Source organism: Vidua macroura, chromosome 6 (genome assembly GCF_024509145.1).
Source record: "Vidua macroura isolate BioBank_ID:100142 chromosome 6, ASM2450914v1, whole genome shotgun sequence".
In the NCBI taxonomy this organism is placed as follows: Eukaryota; Metazoa; Chordata; class Aves; order Passeriformes; family Viduidae; genus Vidua; species Vidua macroura.
The window spans coordinates 50663459-50686161 of record NC_071576.1 but is presented as its reverse complement, the minus strand read 5'-3'; the positions used below and the strand labels follow the sequence as shown (position 1 = coordinate 50686161).

The following is a 22703-nucleotide window of genomic DNA, read 5'->3' as shown; positions in this document are numbered from 1 at the left end:
TAAGGAGTGACTGCAAGTGCTGTTGAAATCCTGCACTACAAGAGGTAATGCAGTCATTTTTTCCATAGTATATTTAGTAAGTAGCATTGCAAAGCTATAATACCAGCATTTTCCTTCCGAGCACATAACAACCAATAATAATACTTAGAACTATCTGATGACAAAGGGTTTTTACAAGTTCCCCAAAACCAGCAACATCTTTATTATTTCCAGCACACATTTCTGAAAGGAAGCTACTGCAACAAAAAAATCACACCTGCTGTGGGACTGCTTGTTTTTAATTATTGGTGTAGTGGTGTTTGAAAAAAATTTAATGCCAAACAGATTAAAGGAAAGAGAGTTTTAGTTTGAAAAAGTTTTTCTTTTGTTTGGAGGAAGAACAGATTAGTGTTCACACCCATGTTTTGGGTGTCACAGATAATAACTATGGAAATAAAGTTTAAGCGCTGACCTGAACCCAGTGTCCCTGGTATAACCCTCAGCAGTTCAGGAAAGCAGTGTAGAAGCAGGAATATCCTACCCCAAAATTTCAGACACATCTTAATCTAAGTGCAAGAACTGCTCTAAAGTAATGTTAATTGTACTCATTCTTTCCACTTTTTGTATATTAATATCATATTTTTTGTATTGACATGTCTTTTGCACTAGATATGTTGTGTTTAACACTGCACTTAAGTGCTCTACTACAGCACCAAGGTAAGAAATGGGATTATATGTTTATGTGTATATATAAGAAGAAAAAAATCCCCACCACCCAAAAGGGTTGCTTTCTCTTTGTTTTAAGATTCTTCTATGTAGATGTTCACAATAAAAGGTGGCCTAACAGAAAACAACATCCAGAATCACAAGACAGCTTAAGTAACCCATCAGCAGCTTGACCATGTGACAAACCCAGGGGCAACTCGAAGGCAGCTATGGCCTGTGGAGTCTGCCAAGGAGCCAGATGCCATCACCAGAAAAACACCTTCCAAGGCTCAGCATCTGTGTCCCAGAGAGCTCTGCACACAAAAGGAGGAGGAAGAGGAAGAGGAGGAAGAGAAGGAAAGGTGAACACGAAAGGAATTGTACATATACATGAAAGCAACATTTAGTTGAATTTTAAAAACTAAAACTTGGAAAAATCAAAGCTTTTGCTTCAAAAACGAAGATCCCTTCAATATTAAATGTTTTATGCCAGATGTGTATATTTCCTTTTGTTTCTATTACTTGTTAAACCAGTGTGTTTTATAAATTCATGATGATGAAATTTAGATGTCTCAGAAGCATTTCCTCAGTTTTTCTGAGAAAAATGCTAACAAAGAATAATAAGGTGAGTTTTACAGACCTTTTAGGACTGTGTGCCAGACTCTCATTTTCACATGTGCCACCACATAGATAATAAATAGATTAGTATTTAAGAACAAACAAGTATGCATCATCTAAGCAACTAAGAATTTTATGCTGAATAACTGAGACTTATTTGGCTCTACATGGGTGTATCTGAAAAGGCATTGATCAAGCACAGCTACATGAAATTGGAATTAAAATTAGGAAAAAAGTGTCTAATTTAGAAGTGTGATAAATAAAAAGCAATAATTATTGAAATACTTCTGTTTCTCTACAGAATGCAAGTGTCATAAAGACGTGCATAGCTTGCTTGTAACAGCACCATTTTCTCTTTCCTTGTTTTCTCATGTCTAACGTATCTATAATGGACATAATGTTCTGATTTTAAACACCCATAGATCACTCTCCTGAACAGTCTGCTCAGCATTAGTGTGTGAATATTCTCTACATCTTCCCCAATACACCAAATACTTCTGCAAAAAGGACTGAGGTGCAACACAAACAGGCAGCTAATGAATTATCATAACTAATGTCATAATAACAAAGATTGTTGCCGTGATTATTTATGCGCTTGCTGACTAATGTGCTCTCCGATTTATTAAAGCCCAATATGTGCAAACAAACTAACTGTATTTGTGAAAATACAAATAATACATTTTGTAGTCACAGGTGAAGTTAGAGGCGTTCAGTTTTCCCTTTTCATTCATCTATGCATTGAAAAACATTCTTTCTTACTTCAATAATGATTTTACCAGTTATTCATTTTCATTCACTTCAGAGCCTTTGGCTTGTTTGTTGTTTTGGTTTTTTTTAAACTATTAACACCAGTAATTTCAATGTCTGTCAGTTGCTATTGTATATTATATCAAGGGAAATTTTTGTGTGGCCCTAAATTCCCCTCAGTTCCTGTCTCCTTAGGAGAGACACATGCCTGTATTGCTTCATTCTCAAGCAGCAAAATAACAGTTACCTAATTTCACCACTGAGTGTCTGCCGGTCCCAACTCCTTTCACTGACCACAAATTCTTTTGTACTGGTTCAGAAAAAGAAAAATCACTCTCATCTCTCCCGCTACCCTGCTGTGGCTAATGGCCAGCCCAAACCAAAAATAAAAGAATCTCTCCACATTTCAGATACTGCAGTATGTATTGTTGTAGTACTGCAAAATAACAGCTTTATTTTGTTAAAAGGGTCTAACTTTAAGTGGACCATGGAATATTTATGGCTCTCAGTAGTCCTTTGAAAGAGTTATCTTATGTTTTTATGCCGATCATGGGTCAGAGGTTCAAATCAGCACTTCTTTCTGCCACTCCTTATATGTTTTACTATAATTTACAGCTCAGCAAGAGGACTCATAAAACAAAAGTGTCTATTTTACTTCAGCAACTAATTCTAGCTAATCAAAGCTTTCCAGCAAAACAACCCAGCATGAAACTCTGCGTGGAAAATATGCAGAGAACAAAGCGTTTTGTCAAATAACACATCTCATGATGTAAACACATATGTCTCTTATAGGAAATTTTATCACTTCCACATTATCGGCACACAAAAGGAGCATTCTTGTTGCAGACCTGGTGCGACTGTGGAGCCATCGTCATTGGAAACAAGAGCCTGATTAGGTTCCCACACAGATATGAACAGATTTTCTTTTTTTAGTGTAATGCTGCCTTTCTTATTTCTTAAACAGACTAGTAATTGTGGCTGTAAAAACAGTGGATTGTGTTTGGACAACACTTGTTTCTTCATATTTTTTTTAGCTATCCAATGACACCAATTATCCCATATGGTTGTCCTCTTCTGGAAAGTCTGAGTTAATCCACAGCTGTGACGATGAAGACGCACCCAGCAGGCTCTAAATCTGGTGGGTCTCTTGTCTGTTAATAAAGTCCACAGTCTGCTGGACAGATGTTAAGAGGATCTGTATAATAAGTCAGTGATAAAGACCCAGACTTCTTCTGAGGAAAATAATTAGCCAAAACATATTCTTCATAGTTTTTCATTTTTTGCTTCATCTTTTGTGGAAGAAAATTTGCCTTACTTCATAGAGGAACCCCACAGCACATACAATAGGTCCTGCTCAAAATATAAATGGACTAACAAACCACACTGGCATGTGTTCTGAAGAAATGATAGATCTTTTTGTCCGTGCCCCATTCTTACTTGATGTAGGTCTTGCACTATTATTTTAAGTTTGGGCTCATTCATCATAATATGGGGGGAGCCTGAATAGGTATTCTCACCTATAAAATATCTACCTAAATTTATCATGTGAGGGGAAATGTAAACTGAAGCATTTTACTAGGTTTTTGTTCAAAGTTATTAATGTTGCCTTTTCTAAAATAAAGGGTCTACAGATAATACTTTTCATCTGCAAGGGTCATGCTGATTTTCTGGGGGGGGAAACAAACTAACTAACTAACCAAAACCCCAAAACAAACTGAAAAACAACAACAAAAATCCTCATAAAAACAAACAAACAAAACCCCAAACAAACAACAACAAAAAAACAAACCCAACCCTCCGCCCCCCAAAAAACCCACCCAAAAACACAAGGGAAAGAATGTGGAATGAGAAGACACCTGCAGAAGGTCCATGTTTAGAGCCTTACTCACTTTTTCCTATCCCTGCCTTTTTCTCACAAACATCCAACCCCAAAGTCTCTCTCAGTTACAGTCATGTAAATTTGGAGAAATGCTACAGACTTAAAATACATGCACCAGTGCAATAAAGAACTAACTTGCCTTCAGGCATATGTGCATTAAAGTGCTCTTAAGATCACTTCTGTTTCGTTTGCAAACTGTATTTCTTGTTCTTCTGACCTCCTCCTGCTTTGAGACAATGAACTAGAAATGGCCATCAAAACAGTTCTCTCTGTTTTGCTGCCTGAATGCAGGATTTCTCATGCAGGCATCACCCCTGAGATCAGATCGTGCCCCTCGGAAATCAAATGGCTTTGATTTCATTGAATTATGACAATTAAATACAATCTCTCAGCAGCTGCCTGTTCACAACCTATTTACTGTAAAGCTGTGAACAAAGCCAAGAAAGAATGCTTAGAGCTCAAATGAATTATCAATCACTGCAAGTGGCTAAGACAATGTACATAATTTGGCACCTGGCAATTGTCTCTGTAATATTGTGTTTGTTTCCCCTTAGGAAGTACAGCACCTTAACAAGTTTTCAAGATAAAATGTCACCCCATCAACATATGAAGCTGCTGGGAATTTTTCATGAGACAGCATGAAAATAGTGAAAGTTCAATTTCTGCAAAAAAAAAAAATTCAGAAATATATCCTGAAATTTTTACACAACTTATTTCAGACAGTACTTTAGATATTTTATATCACCATAGAATACATGTAACATTGTGTCTATCGAAAGAAAGTGACTACTCATCTCACAGTGTCAGTGAGCATGATATTTAAATCAGACTTTCAATTTTTTCCAGTGTCACTGGTTCAAAAATCTAATGCTGCAAAGTATAGGTACTGATCCTCAGTCCCCTAGAGAGAAAACTAAATTTTTGCCATGCCAGAAAAGAACAAAAGGTTGGCCAAAAGCTGACGGGGGAAGAGGGTAACAGCTACCAAAGCACACAAACAAAAACAAAACAAAAAAAAAATTTAAAAACATATATACAGAATTGAAGGCCTTCTGTGTCAACATGGAGCTCTTACTTTCTGAAGAACAATTCCCTTGCTAAGCCACTGACTGGAAGGAGACACAAAAATCCACACTGACTTGGCGGCTGTGTCACACCTCATTTCACTATTTTTATTTTTTTTCCCCCCTTTCCAAACAGACTGAGTGTTGGTCTTCCGAGAATATGATGCTAAGCCACTTTTCCTGTAGAGTTTTTAAACTAGGCCTCTGAGAAAGGGTTTGATACAATTCAATGACTGAAGTAATACCTTTGTCCATTTGGGCATTAAATGGCCCATTGAAACACAGCTTAGTTAGAAAGAATTTCAGTAAATGGTGCTTTCTAATTTTTTTAGTATTAGTAGTATTATTATTCCTTTCCCAACAGATTACAGTCTAGATCTGAAAATGCAGTTCAATCACTTTTGGTTGCCTCTTAGGTCAGGCCTTTAGCCAGTGTTAATTAAATATAACCCCCTTCAGAATACTGGAGGTTAAATGACAAATAAACTGGTCTTTTTCAAATATTACCTCATGCTCTCCAAAAGCTGTATTTTGTTTGGGAAGGCCCTTATTTAAACACATTGATCTTAACAATAAAAAATTTACTGGGAGCAGGGAGGGGGAAAACCATGCTAAATGCTATTTTATCCAACAGCCAGTAATCACTAAACACCTATTTCCATGCAATAGATTATGTCTATTGTGTTTAAATAACACACATCATAAAGGAAAGTGCAGCAGCAGACAATTTAGGCTGTAGCAGCACATACAGCAGAATTTTTGACTTGATAAAGTGAAACTATAAAGAGTCGATGCATAAGTCAGACAGTTTCCATACCTAATATCCTTCCCTGCAGCTATTAGAAGTTCACAATTTTGTCTCTAGTAGGCATGCACATTAGTTTACCTACAATTTCCTGTATTCAGTCACATTTTGTTCTGTTCCCTACAATTTGACTAGAGCATGAAATTGCAAAGTAGCTGAAATTGTCATTTTTTCATCTTCGTGATTTTAAATTAAAAAAGGAGGCTTTTCTGCAGGCTATTTGTTTGCTGCTTTGTAAAAAAGTTTCCTAAAGTATTCATAATAATTTTACTATCAGGTGAAAGCAATCTTTTTAACACATGGCAATTAGTCTTGTCTTTTTGAACATGACTTTACCATCAATACTCGTCCTTGACTATCCCTTTGTCCCAAGATTCCTTAGAAGAACGCAACCAAGCGATAATTCAGCATTATTGCTGCTCCAGTGCACTAATCGCTTAAAATGCAGCGAGGACCCTATGTTTACTGCCACAAGGCTCCTCCAGCCTCCCGGCCCAAGGCAGGCTTCCCAGCCCAGCAGCATCCAGATGTCAGGAGGAATATCCAGGTCCTGATGCAGCATGCTGCTCCCATTCCAGTATGGCCCAAACATCTGTTTCATCTGCTGGCGCCCAACCTGCCGGATACGCGGAGGTTGCCGTGCAAAGTAGGGGAGTGAGGGAGGCTAGGAGTGAAATGCTGTAGTTGCACAGCTTGCTGTACATGTCCCTAAAAATTCTAAATCAAGCAGATATCAGGAAGGACAATGCGATAATAATAATAATAATAAAAAAATAGCCACTTTATACACAGCATATATTTAATATTTTTTCCTCTAGTGGGGCAACAGCCCATAACACCTTAGCTTCTCATCTTACTAACTTCACTCTGGTTCAGTTCTTTGTGGTATAAGAAGAGGACAAAAATAAAGAAAAGCACAGAAGCACGCAACACAAAGTGCTTGTTGTGGTTATAGCAACTGCACTTTATAAAAAAGAAAAAAAAAACTAGCCAAAAACACAAAAATGAGACAAACTTAGACGTCTCCTACATATTTATAATTTCCTATAGATAGTAACTGAGGGGCTCAAAAACAATAAGCACCTTTTGTCTAAAAGAAAGGAATATGTAAACATTGACACTTTATCTCGAGGCACAACAAAAACAGTAAACATTTTAGTTGATCTAGATTAAGTTCTGACAAGGAATAAAGGAGTGCTAACTGTTCTCATCTCTTCCACTTCGTGTATCTATTCTCTTGTACTTTCACTCGTGACAATAATGGGATAGTTGCCTGCTCCCATGCAAATTCTTCGAGTTGTTTATGAAAGCAAGATCAAAGCCCAAACTGCCTCTTCTTTTTTCCTGCTGGATTTTTCTCTAGAGGAGGACCTAATGAGAGGCTGTTAAAGCAGGAGTCTTGCACTCTCACAGTGCAACCTCCCAGCTCACCCTTTCCCTGGCCAGCCTCGGGACACAGCTTACCTCAGGAGCACAGAGGGTGGGAGGCAGTGGATTCTGTTTTCTCCCACCTCAGCATGAGGTGAGCACCTGGACGCAGGAAGGAGGAATCATGCCTCAGATCTTCCATTTAAACACTCCCACTCTCTGTGCACCTGAACAAGTCGTCATTTTCCCTGTGCTCCTCCTGAAATGGATCCACTGCTGCTGCAATACCACAACACTTGAACTAGGTACATCTGAATATAACCATCAGGTACTCCTAGTAAAGATAAATGTGGGCATTAATAAAACCACTGTTCTAATATTGTAAATATCAAGAAAAAAAATTATCAAATATCTATTGTCATTCCCTGTGCAGGAGGATAGGCGAAACTTCAGTAAAACCTTTCTCTTAAGCACAAAGGTTTGCATTCCTTCATTTAATGCTGTCAGAATACTGATATGCTACTTTTTGATCACAATTCTCCTGTTATTTACCATGCACAGGGAAGAACACAATAGCCTTATCTCTGTTGTTCTCACAGATTATATCTTGTACTACACACCTTGAAAATTTGCAAAAAAATCTCCAACATTTTTTATTATTTTACAAAATAACTGTGAGACACTCAAATACCTTTGGTAGAAAGCCAGTCACAGCAAAGGACAACTGCATTTGCTTGAAAAAGTAATTTGAAGTTTCCAGAAGATTATGTTTTTCAAGAAAAAATGTGAAATGTTAAAAATGACTCTGTATGTGATTTGTCTATGTTTGCTACTATTAGAATTTGCTATTGGCATTTTTGTACCATAAATTCTTCCTTATAAAAATTGAGGATGGCACTAAAGGTAACAGACTAGCAAGCTCACCTAGGAAAGCAAGTAAGGACCAGGCAGCATGGCTCCAAACATACCTGCAAACAAAGGCTCTGGTGTTTTAAACTCCTCTTATATCCAAAGAAAGTGAATAAGCAGTACTTACTTAAAGTAAAATATATCCAGATCTATCAGAAAAATATGAAAATATAACCAGATGGTTGCATCAGAGCACAGTTTTTTTCATTCACTTTATGCTATCCTAGTATTACCTTCTCTGGTGCACTGTCAGATTATTCATAAAAAGAATTTTAAATGTTTTCTGGTATTCTTTCAGAAGCTTTTCCTTAAAACTCTGGGTTTTAGCCCTTACTGCTAATATGAAGTCTTCTACAATAAATGTGAGAAGTCTATATGAAAAGCAGCTACCTCACAAATTCAGAGTTTCACACACTTCACCTATAGAAATGTCTTCTGCACTAAAGCTAGAGTAACAAGAAGGAGGACCCCCATGATAAGGGTAGAAAAATTATATTATTGAAAAGCAATTAATTACAGTAAGTTTGCTGAAGGGATGATAGCTATCAAAGCTTATCAAATTTTGCATTTCAGAATTTCTGATATTTCTTTCAAAAAACGTTAACACATAGATGGGCTTTGTGAGAAAAGTCAGGAGTTTCATTCAGTCTCATGTCAGCAGGATTACAAGCAATTATGAGCAACTGCTTGTTGAGCTGTGTGAAATGAGTTGGTGAATGAGTTTTCTAGTGAGCACATGTCCATGTCACTGATACGACTGCTAGTAATGCAGACAATCTTAGCTGAAGGGGTCTAAACACATAATTTTTCTCCTAATCCTATAGGAGATGTTTCTGCAATTCCTGCTTCTAGTGTACACATTCTGTCACCCTGGTGACACACAGGAAAAATGAGGCATAAGCAAGAAAAAAGAAAATCAGGACACGGTGGGGGAAAAAAGGGGCAATAAACCTCGTCTAGATATATCTCATAAAGTCTGGCATAGATTGGTGGGTTCATTCCCTCTTTGACCATTCAGATGGAGAAATTGTTTAACATGATGATTGCAGTATTTCCCTTACAGAACTGTGCAGACACAGAACAAGGAAACTGAACACTCACCACTGCTAAGCACTCCGAAAGGCAAAAGCTCAACAATTAAATTCCTACATGCTCTCATGACAGAATAAGGAGACACCAATAAATGGGTGCAAGTCAGGGAAAAGGAAAAATCCCATTTAAACTGCCTTCCTCAATTCCCACATCTGAATCCCCATCTTGAGAGAAGATGCTGAGGCAACTTTACATTTAAGAGCTGAATATTTGAGAGTGCTGCTTGGGATTTGAAACTGTGATGTTTTCTTACTTTTATAAGAGATATAGTTCCTGTGGTAGCTCTCAGCCATTCTACAATTTTAACCAGCAAAAATGGACAGAAGACAGGGATATAATAAATATATACTGGCTCTACTGATCAGAAGAAGCTTTATCAGTCAGTTAGGGCACATCTGGGAAAAAAAGTCATTCAGGTGCATCTGTAGCATCCCATTCAATTAACATACCTTTAAAAACAGTTTGTCCCTGTTCAGCCTGCTGCATTACCTGATAAGTCAACATAGTTAAAATGTATATTTAAATGCAGAAAACAGTGAAATGTTTTCTTTGTGAAGCAGAAAACAAGCCCAGTTTACAGGTATTTTAAAGCATTAGAAATAATTGTGCTTTACATGTTGCTTCGCAGATTGCTCAACTGATCTTTTACCATATATTTTGAACTTTCATGCACCTTCAAGGAAAATTAAATAATTTCCTTATAGGAAGTACACACAAAATTATGCAAAACATATTCAAATGGTGCTTATAAAAATTACATCTAAGAAAAAAAATCACATTTGCACCTCAAAACCAGGTAACTGGGAACTTACTATTATAAATTCATTGGAAGATGATGTATTTTACACCAGTAAATGTGAATTTGGTGTAAGATTGCTGTGCTTTCTGAACTCCAGTGGGTGTGGTGATACTTCAGCAGCAGTGCTGGGACTGGCTTAAATAGGTTATGAGGCCTGAACAACCCTCCCCTAGATGCTGAAAACAGCAGCAGAAGAGAGGGCCTGTACTGGATGAATTACCCTGGACAGTTCACAGAAGTGTTATTAAATAGCACTGTAAACTGGTTAAACCTGGTGACTTTTTCTGTGTCTAGAGCATAGCACAAATGATTCAACTGCACTGAAAGGACTTTGCCTTTTTGATTTCTCACTTCACTTCCAAAAATGCCAATGGAACTGACAGCAAGCTCTCACTATTCCTACACCTGAAATACTTTTCCATTTGTTTTCATGCTTTGTTATAATTCATGCCCAACACCAAAATACATGCCCTATTATTTCTACTTCGCTAGATTTTGTGACAGATTCTTTTAAGCCTCAAATAATTCCTTAATACTGAAATTTAAGCATGATGTGTTTTCTTCTTGTACGCCTGAAGATGCTCCTACCTCTGGTCTCTTTTTCAGGACTGACATGCAAACCTTCTGGTATGCCTCCAGCCATATGTAGCCTTCATGCTAAGTCTGAGGAACAGACAGATGAAACCAATACTCTCTAGTTAGGACACTTTTCTAGTTCCTCAATCGTATGGATTCTAAATACCTCACAGACCAAACACATTTTAAACAAGCAGTGCACTGAAGGCCACACCATTCCTATTTCACCGTCTGTAAAGCCTCTTCAACTTGGTGATGGCTCTATCTACACACTGGTTTGATGAGTTTTATCTCATTTTCTATGAATTTCCCTCTTTTTTTAAACTGGGTCAGTGAGAGGGCATATGCTCTTCTAATCAGAGACCCTCAGAATTGAAGCAGGTGATGATATCTTTTGGGTCCAGGCATCTTTAATAGAAATTTTCTGCTTGCTTTGAGCACACATGTGTGTGTTAGTTTACACCAAGAAGCTCTAATCTAAACCACCCTTGTTATTAGAAGTTTTAGTTCAGATGAAAGGTAAGTTTTCTTTTTCTCTAGCAATTAGTCAGGATGGAATGATAATACTAGTGTATATTATTTTCCTTTGTGCACAGACCTAACTTAAAAGACATTGCTGTCTTTAATCTGGCTCCTGCTTAGTTCCTAAACAACCAAACATGTGAACACCATCACAGGAAAAAATCCTTCATGTTTGTAATTTGTAGCCAAATTAAGCAGCTTGCTCTATGGTTATCAGAAGTATAATAAAATTCCAGAAACATACTCACTTGCAGCTAATTCCTCTAAGGCACACGCCATAGACATTTCTAGAAAGCTTGAAGGAATCCAACTGCCAGCTCAGAGTATGTCTCACAGTCAACCTATTCCCCAAAGGGATGCCACAGTTTTAAAAGAGATTTAAAAAACATGCTCATCCCCTGATGGCACTCTGTAGGACTGGTGCCTCTGGTGCTCTGTCAGTAAATGCAGCAGTAACTTATTTGCTTCTTGCTGGCTTCTGAGTGAATACATACCCCAGGGAGGCAGCTATGCAAAGCACAATGATTTTAAAATAGAGCCTGGGCTTTCAGCAAGGGGCAGCCAGTAGTTAAGGCAGCAAGAAAGTCTTGTTGATGCTGGGGGCTCAGCCTCTCCCAGTCACTTGGGCTCCACCTTCTGCCTTGATATAGACTGAAGGGATACAGGAAACCTCCTGCCATCCAGCCTATAAGCATGATATCCTTTTAGAGATACAAGTTTCCTGATAAGTGAATGGATGTCTGTGCCACTTAGGATCTCAATAGTAAATTCTCCCAGGAACAGCATATGGGCCTGGAAGGCAGCTGTCCTGCTTGGTGAGATCTAAGGGTGCAAAAGGTGGGAATCATGTCAGGATCCTCATCCCTAGCTGCCAGATTGAAAAGTCTTCCCTCTTTGGAGAGAAGAGCAGGAGCAGCACAGGAGCCCTTCTCAAGGTGGAGGAGGGGTTGGGCATCTGAAGGGAACAGAAGGAAAGTGATATTTTACTGCAAAAAGTCACAATTTTGATCGCCTGTCCTTTCCTGATGAAAATCACTTTGCCAGATAATTCAGGGCTGAAGATGAGAAGGAGTAGGAGAAGATAGAGTACTAAGAAATTCTGCAAAGAAAGGAGGTCATATGGTAAAATATTGACTCCATGACATCATTTTCATTGATACTGCCACTGATATAATTAAACTTGATAACACAGATATTACACACAGAGACATAAACATTCAAGTAGGCAAAGGCACAAGTATAACTATTTCATTGATTTTAATTAAATTTTCCTGAGTATTGCAAGGTTGGCATATTTTAATTTTACTTCCATTAAAGGGCGTGCTTGGTCTCACAGAGCCTTAATAAAATCTTCTTTTGACCTCTCTCCTTTCTCTGCTACAACCTAAATTTCTACATGAGAAAAGGACCAAAATATGTAATTTACTACTTCCATATGCTGAAATTTGCACACACCATCCCCTTAATTTAGACCACTATTCACTGTATCATAATAAGGAACATTCTGTTAAAATATGTCCACCTAGAGCTCAGTAGTCTTTGAATGCTAGATAAAATCATTCTATAAGGCTAATGAAGACAGAAACTCTGCCTGTAACAATATTGTTTGTTTTCTCTAGTGATTTGAAGAAGTGAGCAATCTGTCAGTAATACATTGAGGGAAATTACTTGTCTTGTAGGAATTCCCGCTGACAGTCACTCACTCACAATGCTGACCCAAACATCTACCCGCTGACAAACAAATTACAATGTCTAACTTTGAAAAGGTAACTAGCTGTTTTTAATTTTTATTGGTCTCACCAAATCTCTCTCATATTTACCCAATCCGCATTCTTCACTTTGTTGAGGAAGGGAAGGGAAGGAGGAAGGGAGGGAGGAAGGGAGGGAGGAAGGGAGGGAGGCAGGAAGGAAGGCAGGAAGGAAGGCAGGAAGGAAGGCAGGCAGGAAGGAAGGAAGGCAGGAAGGAAGGCAGGAAGGAAGGCAGGAAGGAAGGCAGGAAGGAAGGCAGGAAGGAAGGAAGGCAGGAAGGAAGGAAGGCAGGAAGGAAGGAAGGCAGGAAGGAAGGCAGGAAGGCAGGCAGGAAGGCAGGCAGGCAGGCAGGCAGGCAGGCAGGCAGGCAGGCAGGCAGGCAGGCAGGCAGGCAGGCAGGAAGGAAGGAAGGAAGGAAGGAAGGAAGGAAGGAAGGAAGGAAGGAAGGAAGGAAGGAAGGAAGGAAGGAAGGAAGGAAGGAAGGAAGGAAGGAAGGAAGGAAGGAAGGAAGGAAGGAAGGAAGGAAGGAAGGAAGGAAGGAAGGAAGGAAGGAAGGAAGGAAGGAAGGAAGGAAGGAAGGAAGGAAGGAAGGAAGGAAGGAAGGAAGGAAGGAAGGAAGGAAGGAAGGAAGGAAGGAAGGAAGGAAGGAAGGAAGGAAGGAAGGAAGGAAGGAAGGAAGGAAGGAAGGAAGGAAGGAAGGGAGGGAGGAAGGAAGGGAGGGAGGAAGGAAGGGAGGGAGGAAGGAAGGGAGGAAGGAAGGGAGGAAGGAAGGGAGGAAGGAAGGGAGGGAGGGAGGAAGGGAGGGAGGGAGGGAGGGAGGGAGGGAGGAAGGAAAGAAGGAAAGAAGGAAAGAAGGAAAGAAGGAAGGAAAGAAAATGGAAAAACCCATGGTTTTTTGCATTTGAAAGAAATATTACTGCCTACATCCAAGAGTGTTATGTCAGATAAAACTGTTAAACTGTGTCTAACCAACATTAAGACTGGCAGCCCTGCTAGTGACTGACTGGGTGAGTGAACACATTACTGAGACAGCATTGTAGAAATTAATTTTCTTCAATAAAGTGATTTTTAAGGCTCATATATTTCACAATCTAAACATATGTCACTGTTTCATAAACAAAATAAATGGATTAAAATAATACATTACTAATATGCTGGCACATGGAGATATTTTAATTAGAAATACTTAAGCTGCGTGATATTTAACTGCTATATTTGTTGAAGAGGAGCATGCATCATTTAGTAAGACATAAGGCAGGTACATCACTTTGCATGATGTACCAAATCACCTCCAGTGTGAGCTCTCACTATCAGGTCACATTAGCCCCACTGAAAAATCGTGTTAAGGATACAACAAACAGAGGAGACTCCATAAGCGCAGCCATCCACTAAAACAACTTCTTCATTGAAATAAGTCGTCACCCAGATTCTGGTTCCTGAGAATAGTATTTCTTCATAAAGGGACACGTTTAACAACTTAGCTATTTAAAGGCCATATTTACATGACTGTCGCATTACATTGGCCTCTTTCCTGCATTCTTCTTGACTTACTTTGAGGGCCAGCACTAAAATAGCTGAGGAAAGCAAATGTCAACTATGCCCTGAAATTTATACGTGTGAGAGAATTGGAATAAGCAGAAATGTAATATATTGTTTACTGTACCAAATGCCCTCTGTTCTCTAAAGGTCAAAAGCATTGTAACCTTGGAGTTAGAGTTTCTGATTGTTCCCAGGGTTAAATACATTATCAAAATTAATGGTTCAAACCCCTCAACCTTCAGATATATGAGTATTCATGCCTCCATCTGCTGAACTGTTCAACTAAAAATAGCATTCTTTGGCCTTACCTCTACTAATATTGTGCCCCTGAGGGAGGCTATGCAATGTTTCAGCAGTACACAGGATCTGCACCCAGCACTATAAAAAAGGTCATTTACTTTGTCTGCAACTAGAAGAGAGTATGAAGGAATGGAATAAAATGGGAGGGCAGAAAAGAAATAGGCAAATATGTGTTTAGTTATTTTTTTTTAACTGCATTATAAAAACTCCAGGTTCCAAGAACACAGCTGCAACTATAGTTAAGATTTGCCAAGGTTCATTAGTGTTATAAGCGATAAATTCTGAAGGACAAATTACACAAATAGTTTGGGGAAAGAGTTATGAACTAAAGCTTTTTTGTTTTGCTTTTTTTTCCTAGAGCTCACTTTGTTTAGGAATAACTCCAGCTAGCATCATTGTAATTCTTCCATTTCTATCAACAGTTTATCAGTCGTGCTTGAGAGAGTTGCGACACTTCCTTATTTATCTCCTAGACAGCTTTGTAGAAATATGTAAGAATGAAGGCAGGGGGCGATTTATAAAAATCAAATGGCATATAGTAACATTCCTTGTTTGAAAGTAAGGACATACAGGTGCCACTCCCAGTAACTAGATTCTTGCTACCAGCAGCATGAGAGCTGGAAAAACCCATTTAGTGATCAAGTCCACTCATTTAGTAAGACTGGTGGCCACACATCTCTAGGATCAGTTAGTGCAGCCATTTGACAGCTTGGGAAAAAGTTCAGGGAAATGGGAAAGGGGGAAAACTCTAGAGAAGGTGTATGTGAAGAGGAGCAAAAGGAAAGTTATCGGTAGGTTTTACAGTTCATACTGATTAATTAAAGCAAGAAGCTTTTGTTACACACAGGTATCAAAACTGTTTCACATGCCACAGGTGTGCTTGGTAATAAATCTGCAAACTATTCACTGAGGCTGGAGGGGTGAACAGAAATAGCTTGTTTTTTCTGATCAGACTATACCTAGGAGAGCTGTTCCTTCATCATCTAGATACCCTCTCATGCCAAGAGTCCTAACAAGGCTTGGTCCTGTCTAAATTTTTGGCTGATTTGTTAAGGAAACTGGTGAGATGGGGCTGAGATGTCAATGGGAAGTAGGGAACACAGAGTTTTAGGTCTTTCTGTCAACAACATCATAAATTACACCTTCGTAAGATCAGTATACAGATCAAAAGAAACTATCTGGTATCAATCCAAAGCAGAGCAAGCCACGAATTCAGGAACCTAGACTGGCATAAAAGTGTGGTAGTCACTATTTCACTTCAGGATATTGAAAGCCACAAGTGAATATTAATGGTATTTGCCATAAGCTGATCAATGTGATCAAAAATCTAAAGAGAAGATGGGTCAAACTGGTCAGTTGCTGAAGGAGAACTTTTTTTCCTTTCTTTTTTTTTTTTTTTTAACGCACTACCCATGAAAGTCAAACTAGTTACTTGAGAAACTGCTGTATATGATTTCAGTAAAGTTTTTTGTACTCATATAGATACATAATCCACTGGTGAACATAAATATCGAATTCAGAGAAAGTATATTTTTATAACAATAGCTTGAATAAGACAGACAAGTTATTAATTAGCAACTGTCCACTGGAGAAACATCCTCTGTGAGATAATTGCTATTGTTAAATGATGTACCCTCTGTTCTATGAGACTCAGAGCTTGCATAGAAGTTGCCCTAACACACAAAAGAACAAAAAATTTGCTGCTACCTCCTACCTAGAGCATGATCATCCAAATCAAAGAAAATATAAGTAGAAAAAAAAAGGGGAGATTACAAGATTGAAGCTGGCAGAATTTCCTTAGCTGGATACAGATTATAGAAAATAATTTTGGAATTAATAGTAATGCCCTGATAAAGTTGAAATGTTAGAGCTACTGCAAAACTCTTTTACTTGACATAGCTTTGCTTCCCCAGGTTCTCCAAACATAGATATTACACACACACTCACATGTAGAAACAAAACCAAACCTGCAAATAAATTAGCTGTTTCTCCCACTGGCTGAAAGGAACAGAGATTAGTTTTGTGATCAGTATATTTAAGCACTTGGGAAATATTCAGATACCATGGTCACAGCATTCACATAAATAAATAAGTGGGTGGGGTGCATGGAAGAAAGGAAGCAGAACAGAGAAAGGGGGAAGAGAAGCAAAGATGGAAAAATTAGATGAAATGCTACACCCCTAACAGTCTTCATGACGCATCAGGTATAACAACAAATTCTCTCCAACAAACACACCCAAATAAGTGCTCATTTAGGGAACACAGAGAATTGACACAAACAGAAAATTAATAGTAGGAGCAAATAAAATTTAGTTCAGGCACTTTAACAACCTGATGAGCAGGTATCAGCCAAAGGTTAAGTGTTTTGTTATTTAAGCTCTTATAACCATGAAACATTAAAGGTTTTGAAATCCCATAGAGATGAAATTCAAACAACATAGAAAGGGGGAGAAACACACAAACAAAAAAGTCTTCTACAGCAAATATGTCTAAATGGAAATTCAGACCCCCAAGCCTGAATGTTCCTGAATTGACTAGCATGCATTTTTGCTGGTTGTTTTCTGTTTAATTGTTCTTGTCATGTTTAACAACTCGGTCTATCATTTCTGCAAATTAATGAAAATGCATTATTGCTGTAGGTTCAGGTCAAGTGTGATGTGCAAATATGTGGGTCAAGTTACAAATGGCTCATGTAAAGAAAAGAAGCAGGAATGTCTGTGGTTTAGATCCCATTTCTTTGACAGTTGAACAGTTTTCATCCTTTCTTGCCTTGCAGTCTTGTGTAGGCTCACTATTTGTTTTAATGCATTTCAAAGGCAGCAAAAATAGTCACTCTATTCACAAAGATGATTTCTGCAGTATTTTCCCAACTAAAGGTAATGAGACTTTTGCTTCAATAAGTAGTCAAATACTGACTTTCAAAAGATATCTGCTATTTTTCTTTTTGAAACTTCCCTTTGGTTTCAATCCTGTCCAAGGTATAGTCTTAACATCACGTTATTATGACCCAAAACTATTTTCAGAGATCTTTGCCTGCAGGGTCAAGGTGTTCTCTTTTCAAATGTTGATTTGAGGTTAGGTCAGACCTAAGCTCAAGGAGTCTTTCTTGTCAGCTCTGGACCATCAATGAACAGGGGTCAATGAACAAGTTCTGGTCACATTTTCACTTGTCCTAAGTTAAATTGGCAAGAATATCATCATAGGGTAAAGAGGAAAGGATTTTTAATTTGCTTTGACCCCTCTGGAAAAAAATTAGGTAATCACAGATAGGTAAGCAAAGTAGATATTTAGATATTAGCATGGCAATGCTTTGCTACTCTAGGCACAATTTATTCCTACTTTGCTTCTGAACCCGACTGTAACCTAAATCAAATAGGGGTTTCAAAGGTTTACTTGTAAATAGTTACATGCATCTTTAATGGCCTTTCCTCTCATGTTCACTGTCACTTTCTTTCCACACATTTTAACTCTGAAAGCTTTTGACTGTTTCTTCATTATTTATGACATTGTTGTGTCTTTTCTTCTGAAATTAAAAACTTCTTGCCACAAGAAGCTAGCTAATAATATGGCACATAAATCTTTCTTTCACAACATTTCATTCTATATGTGCCAAAAATAAATAAATGGCCAAACTAAGTCTCTAACCATGCCTGGCATCTGACCAGCTTAATGCACAGAAAGGTTGAGATTACCTAAATACAGAAGCTAAAAGACTTTGCAATTTATTGTATTGTCAGCACCACACAGTTAAAAAAAAAAAAAAAAAAGGGAAAAAAGAAAAACCCAATAATGCACTTTTGTTTGGATACACTGACAATTATAGGTAGTGCATTGCAGCTACAGAGGAGGGAGCACATGAAAATAAAGTACAAAAAGATCTTTTAACTTATCTCCCATCAATTGTTCATTTAAATAAAAAAGTACCATTAACTGCCAATATAAAAGACACAGAACAATGTCTTTCACTCACAGTATCAAGGTTGGCTGCAAGTTGCTGTACTGTAAGTACATAAGGTGTTAATCCTCCTGGGCTGTGCTCAAAAATTATTTAACATTCAGGCTATTATTTAGCATACAGCTGGTTAGCAGTTTTCCCCTAAAATGTTGGCTTCCATCCCACATTTTTTTTGTTCTGGCACATACCTGGAGCTGTAAAGGGCTGAGTCCAGAAGCAGCAGCAGCTGCCATTGTTGATGGAATGAACTGCACAGGGTAGTTATCACCTGTCGGGAGAACAATGCGTGCAGGTTCAGACAATGAGCAGAGAATAGCAGCAGACATGTGCAAACAAGGCCCTAGGATTGCCTGTGCTCTACAGCACTTCTCTAAGCCTAAACATCTGCAAAAACAAAAGGCTTAGCTGGGCACGGACTTGCCATGCTCCTTGGAACTTTTTTTGTTAGCAGATAGCTGGTAGGCAAACTGGCAGAACATAAATATGATACTCGTGATTTTAATTTTCAAAAGCTAATGTTCAAATCAAGCGTGGAAGCCTGGGCACAAAATGGGTCTTATAACCACAGACACACACACGAGATACCCCAGGAAACCCCAGTGTCTCCCATAGCAAAAAAAAAAAAAAAAATTTTCCCCCACATATTCCTTAAAAAAATAAAAAATCTGTTATAACCCAAGAAATATCAGTCCTGTTTGATGCAGGGTGATTTCTTTTCAGTGCCAAGTGGCTCCTGGGACATGTACCCAATTGGCTCAACACAAGTTGAGGTTTCTTGTATTGCTTTGGGATTCTCTGTCTTGGGATAACTCCCTTAAGGTAGTCATAGAGAAGAACAAAATTAAATCACCTTTTAATATAGCTTGAAATACAATTTCAATTTTCTCTTAGATGTGGGGGCCTACTGAAGTCAATAGATTAGACAGGTGCTCAGTTACATGAGAATTCAGGTACTAAAATTTCCAAATTAAGTATTGTAACATCGTGTCTTATAGCATATCTATGGGTGTTCCCATAGATGAGCAGCACACAGTGCCATTTGGACTCCTAGTCAATGTAGGGAGAAAAAGAAAGCTGAAATAGCTTAGCAGTATAATCTGTAATATAAAAATGAACACAGTGATGGATAAGAAGCTGTGATTTAATGGAATATCACTTTGGCTCCAGCTACTTATTTAAAATCAGTGTTATATACTATCTGCAAGCTACATTTTAACAGGCTGTGCATTTTTTAGATATTTTTACAATAATCAGTCTATTTTACACAAAATCTTCCATGCTGAAAGCAGAATGTAGCAATAAGGGAAAATACAGAAATCCAGTATAATATAGTCAGGACATTCCAAGAACTAGATTTTTTTTTTGTCAACCCCCTCAAATAAATAAGAATAGCTAAAATTTTTGCAGTCATGAGACTCCTCAGAACTCTTTCGTTTTACCACATGAAGTTCGATTGTATCCAGTTCAGTAAAAATGTTTGGCTGTTTCACTTTTTTAATAAACTGTACATGTCTAATCCACAAGGTCTCTTTGCATCATATCCATAATACCTCATCAGGCCATTGAGCACAGTATGTGCTTGTACACAGTCCAGTAACAATTGGATTCTGATTGCATATGGAGCTCTGCTACAATGCATTCACTCACACTATATTGTATTGGTGTCCTATGGAGTAATGTTCAAAATATCTCCCCTTATTTTTCCCATTCCATGAGGCTGATTTTAGTGTGCAATGATGTTGGGTTTCTTTCTTTAAAAAACAAAACCAACAAAAAAGATTTCTAGATTATTTTCTTAAAGTATTTAAGCTGTCTCTTTATGGTTAAATAATTCCACTCATCTCTTTGATATTTATATGAAATTACCTGAATAAATAAGATCCTAATCTAAGTTAAATAATGTTTCTTTCAGAAATATCTTACAAGGTTTAAAAAAAAAAATCACAAGGATGTTGAATTAATGATGCTTTAAATGGGGGGGGGGGAATAACCATCTGACTTACCAGCATGGACTGCCTTGCAGAACATTTCGGAGGCATTCTTTCTTTAAATATCATGAATTATTCATCCCTGTTCCACACAGCAATCTCTTCTTTCTCCCTCCCCCTCCGCATACACTTTTTAAGTTCAATACCAGTTGCTTTATTTGTACTAAAACATTTTCCATGTCAAACATATTTTAAAAAATCAAACTCTAAAAGAATTCCCTGCGGCACTCCTTTTTCACAGCTGTCATGCTCCTATGGTTTGAAATAGCCAGATATTTTATACCCACATGCACACACACACACACAGAGTTTTTGGCTTCACAGTTAATTTAATAGTATCTTCACCACACCCTGTACTGTTGTCTTGCTCACCTGCTGGCTGCAGTGCTGTCTTTTGTTGCAGGAAGAAGAATATTCATAGAGTTATGCCATTTATCTGTTATTAAAACCCAATACTGTCCCGTTTCACCCTTATTTTAATATGTTAAATTATGGCTAAGTCCTGGTATGTCAGCAGCATCTTTGTGCTGAGAAGAAAAATTAATACTCCTTCAGCTCTGGAGTACTTTGTTGACACCAAGGAGTAAAAGCAGAGCAAAAGTCCTTCTTTCTCCCTTGAGCAAACTGAGCATGCAAGGAGTGCTCTGGATTTAATTTTTAATTATGGAGGTACATATTTCCCCCTCTCATTTTCTCAGTGCAAGAATGGATCAAGAAGCTTCTCCATAGCTGTCTTGGCATGAAATCAGTCAAAGTATTGTAGCAATTTTTTCCAAATTTGTTTCTCAGTTTGGAATGCTTGCGTGAGGATCCATTCTTTTAAATTTGTACAAAGGGCAGGAGGACATGTTCAAACAGGTCTGCCTTAAGTGCTGGTGTGTGCTGGCTTTTGATAACCAGGAGTAAGAAGAATGTTGGAAAAAGAAAATCTGTCATGTTTCGCAAACTGATCTTTTCAATCTCCTTGCTGTGATGATTGTCTATTTACATTTGGCTGCTGTTGTTTATATATAAATTGGTGTTTACAAGCCATGGAAAATTATGCCAGACTTCTGTTTCATTTGTCAGGTTGAGCAACATTTCCAAATGAATAAAAGCAGTGAGCAATTGTGCTGTGTTATTCTACACAGAAATAATGTAAATGGTTTTTTTTTTTGTCTTGGATGAAGAGATGAAGCTTAGCAGACTTTATTTATAGGATGTATAGATTTACCTTCCAGATCAAGGCTTTGTGAGCTGCGAGGAAAGAAGGATGTCTGGGTTTTGTGAGACCCAGAGTAGGGGGAAGGTGCTACCTTATTATCAGTATTTCCTAAAACACAATTGTAAGACATAAACTGGCTCTCCTCATCTGAGTTACAAAGCTTTTGGCTTGATGATGTTCCCACCATTTTGGGATTGTCTCTTCACAGTCACGGAATGAGAGGAAATGGAGTTGGAAGAGCTGCAAGAAGTCAGCAGTTCCAGGGCTCTATCCTTCCAGACATTATGGACAGATGGAGCAAAGCATACCTCAGGTGTTGTCAGGATACTGCATGGAGAGAGATGGACGTTCCCACGGTATTCCTACACGGGGCATGAATTTTGCTTGACCAGAGCCATCAGGGTTGAGGAAGATGTAAACAGAGGTAGCATCCTAAGGGAATACTGTGGAGCATTTCCCCTGTCCCATGGCACTGCTTCAGTTGTGCCTTTGTCCTGGGTAGGGTTTGCTGCAGCTCTGCCTTATTGCCATTCTCATGTTGCAGCAAAACCAGTTTCCCCCACAATTTTCTGTCTGCAAGTAATGTTTGCAAAACTATGAAATTTCACTGCAAAGTCCTACCTGACAATATCCAGCTGCCTACCATCATTTCCAGCTTTTACATCATTATTTAGGACTGAGGCACATATGATTGCTACAACAAATCCTGAGGTTTCAAAGTCTTTGTTCCAACCAAGTAAAACCCAACAGGGGACACGACTCCCTCAGTCCTGGGGAATTTCCATTAGAAAAGGGATTCATGAAGCCATGAAAACACACACGGGCAACCCAGTACACAGTGGATTTGGTATGTGTGCCTCCTGTTTTCACCTGCCAGGAGGAAGAGCAGCCTACTTACTTACCTA

General features: G+C 38.3%; 1 protein-coding gene across 11 annotated transcripts in view; it reads right to left on the bottom strand.

Moving 5' to 3' along the window:
• The window catches only part of SOX6 (SRY-box transcription factor 6), a 369801-nt gene that overhangs the window by 73081 nt on the left and 274017 nt on the right, over positions 1-22703 (bottom strand). For all 11 annotated transcript variants that reach the window (XM_053979406.1, XM_053979405.1, XM_053979401.1 and 8 more), the window contains one exon: positions 18795-18874. In XM_053979406.1, the coding sequence (XP_053835381.1) occupies positions 18795-18874 (80 nt within the window). The remainder of the gene's footprint in view (positions 1-18794; positions 18875-22703) is intronic.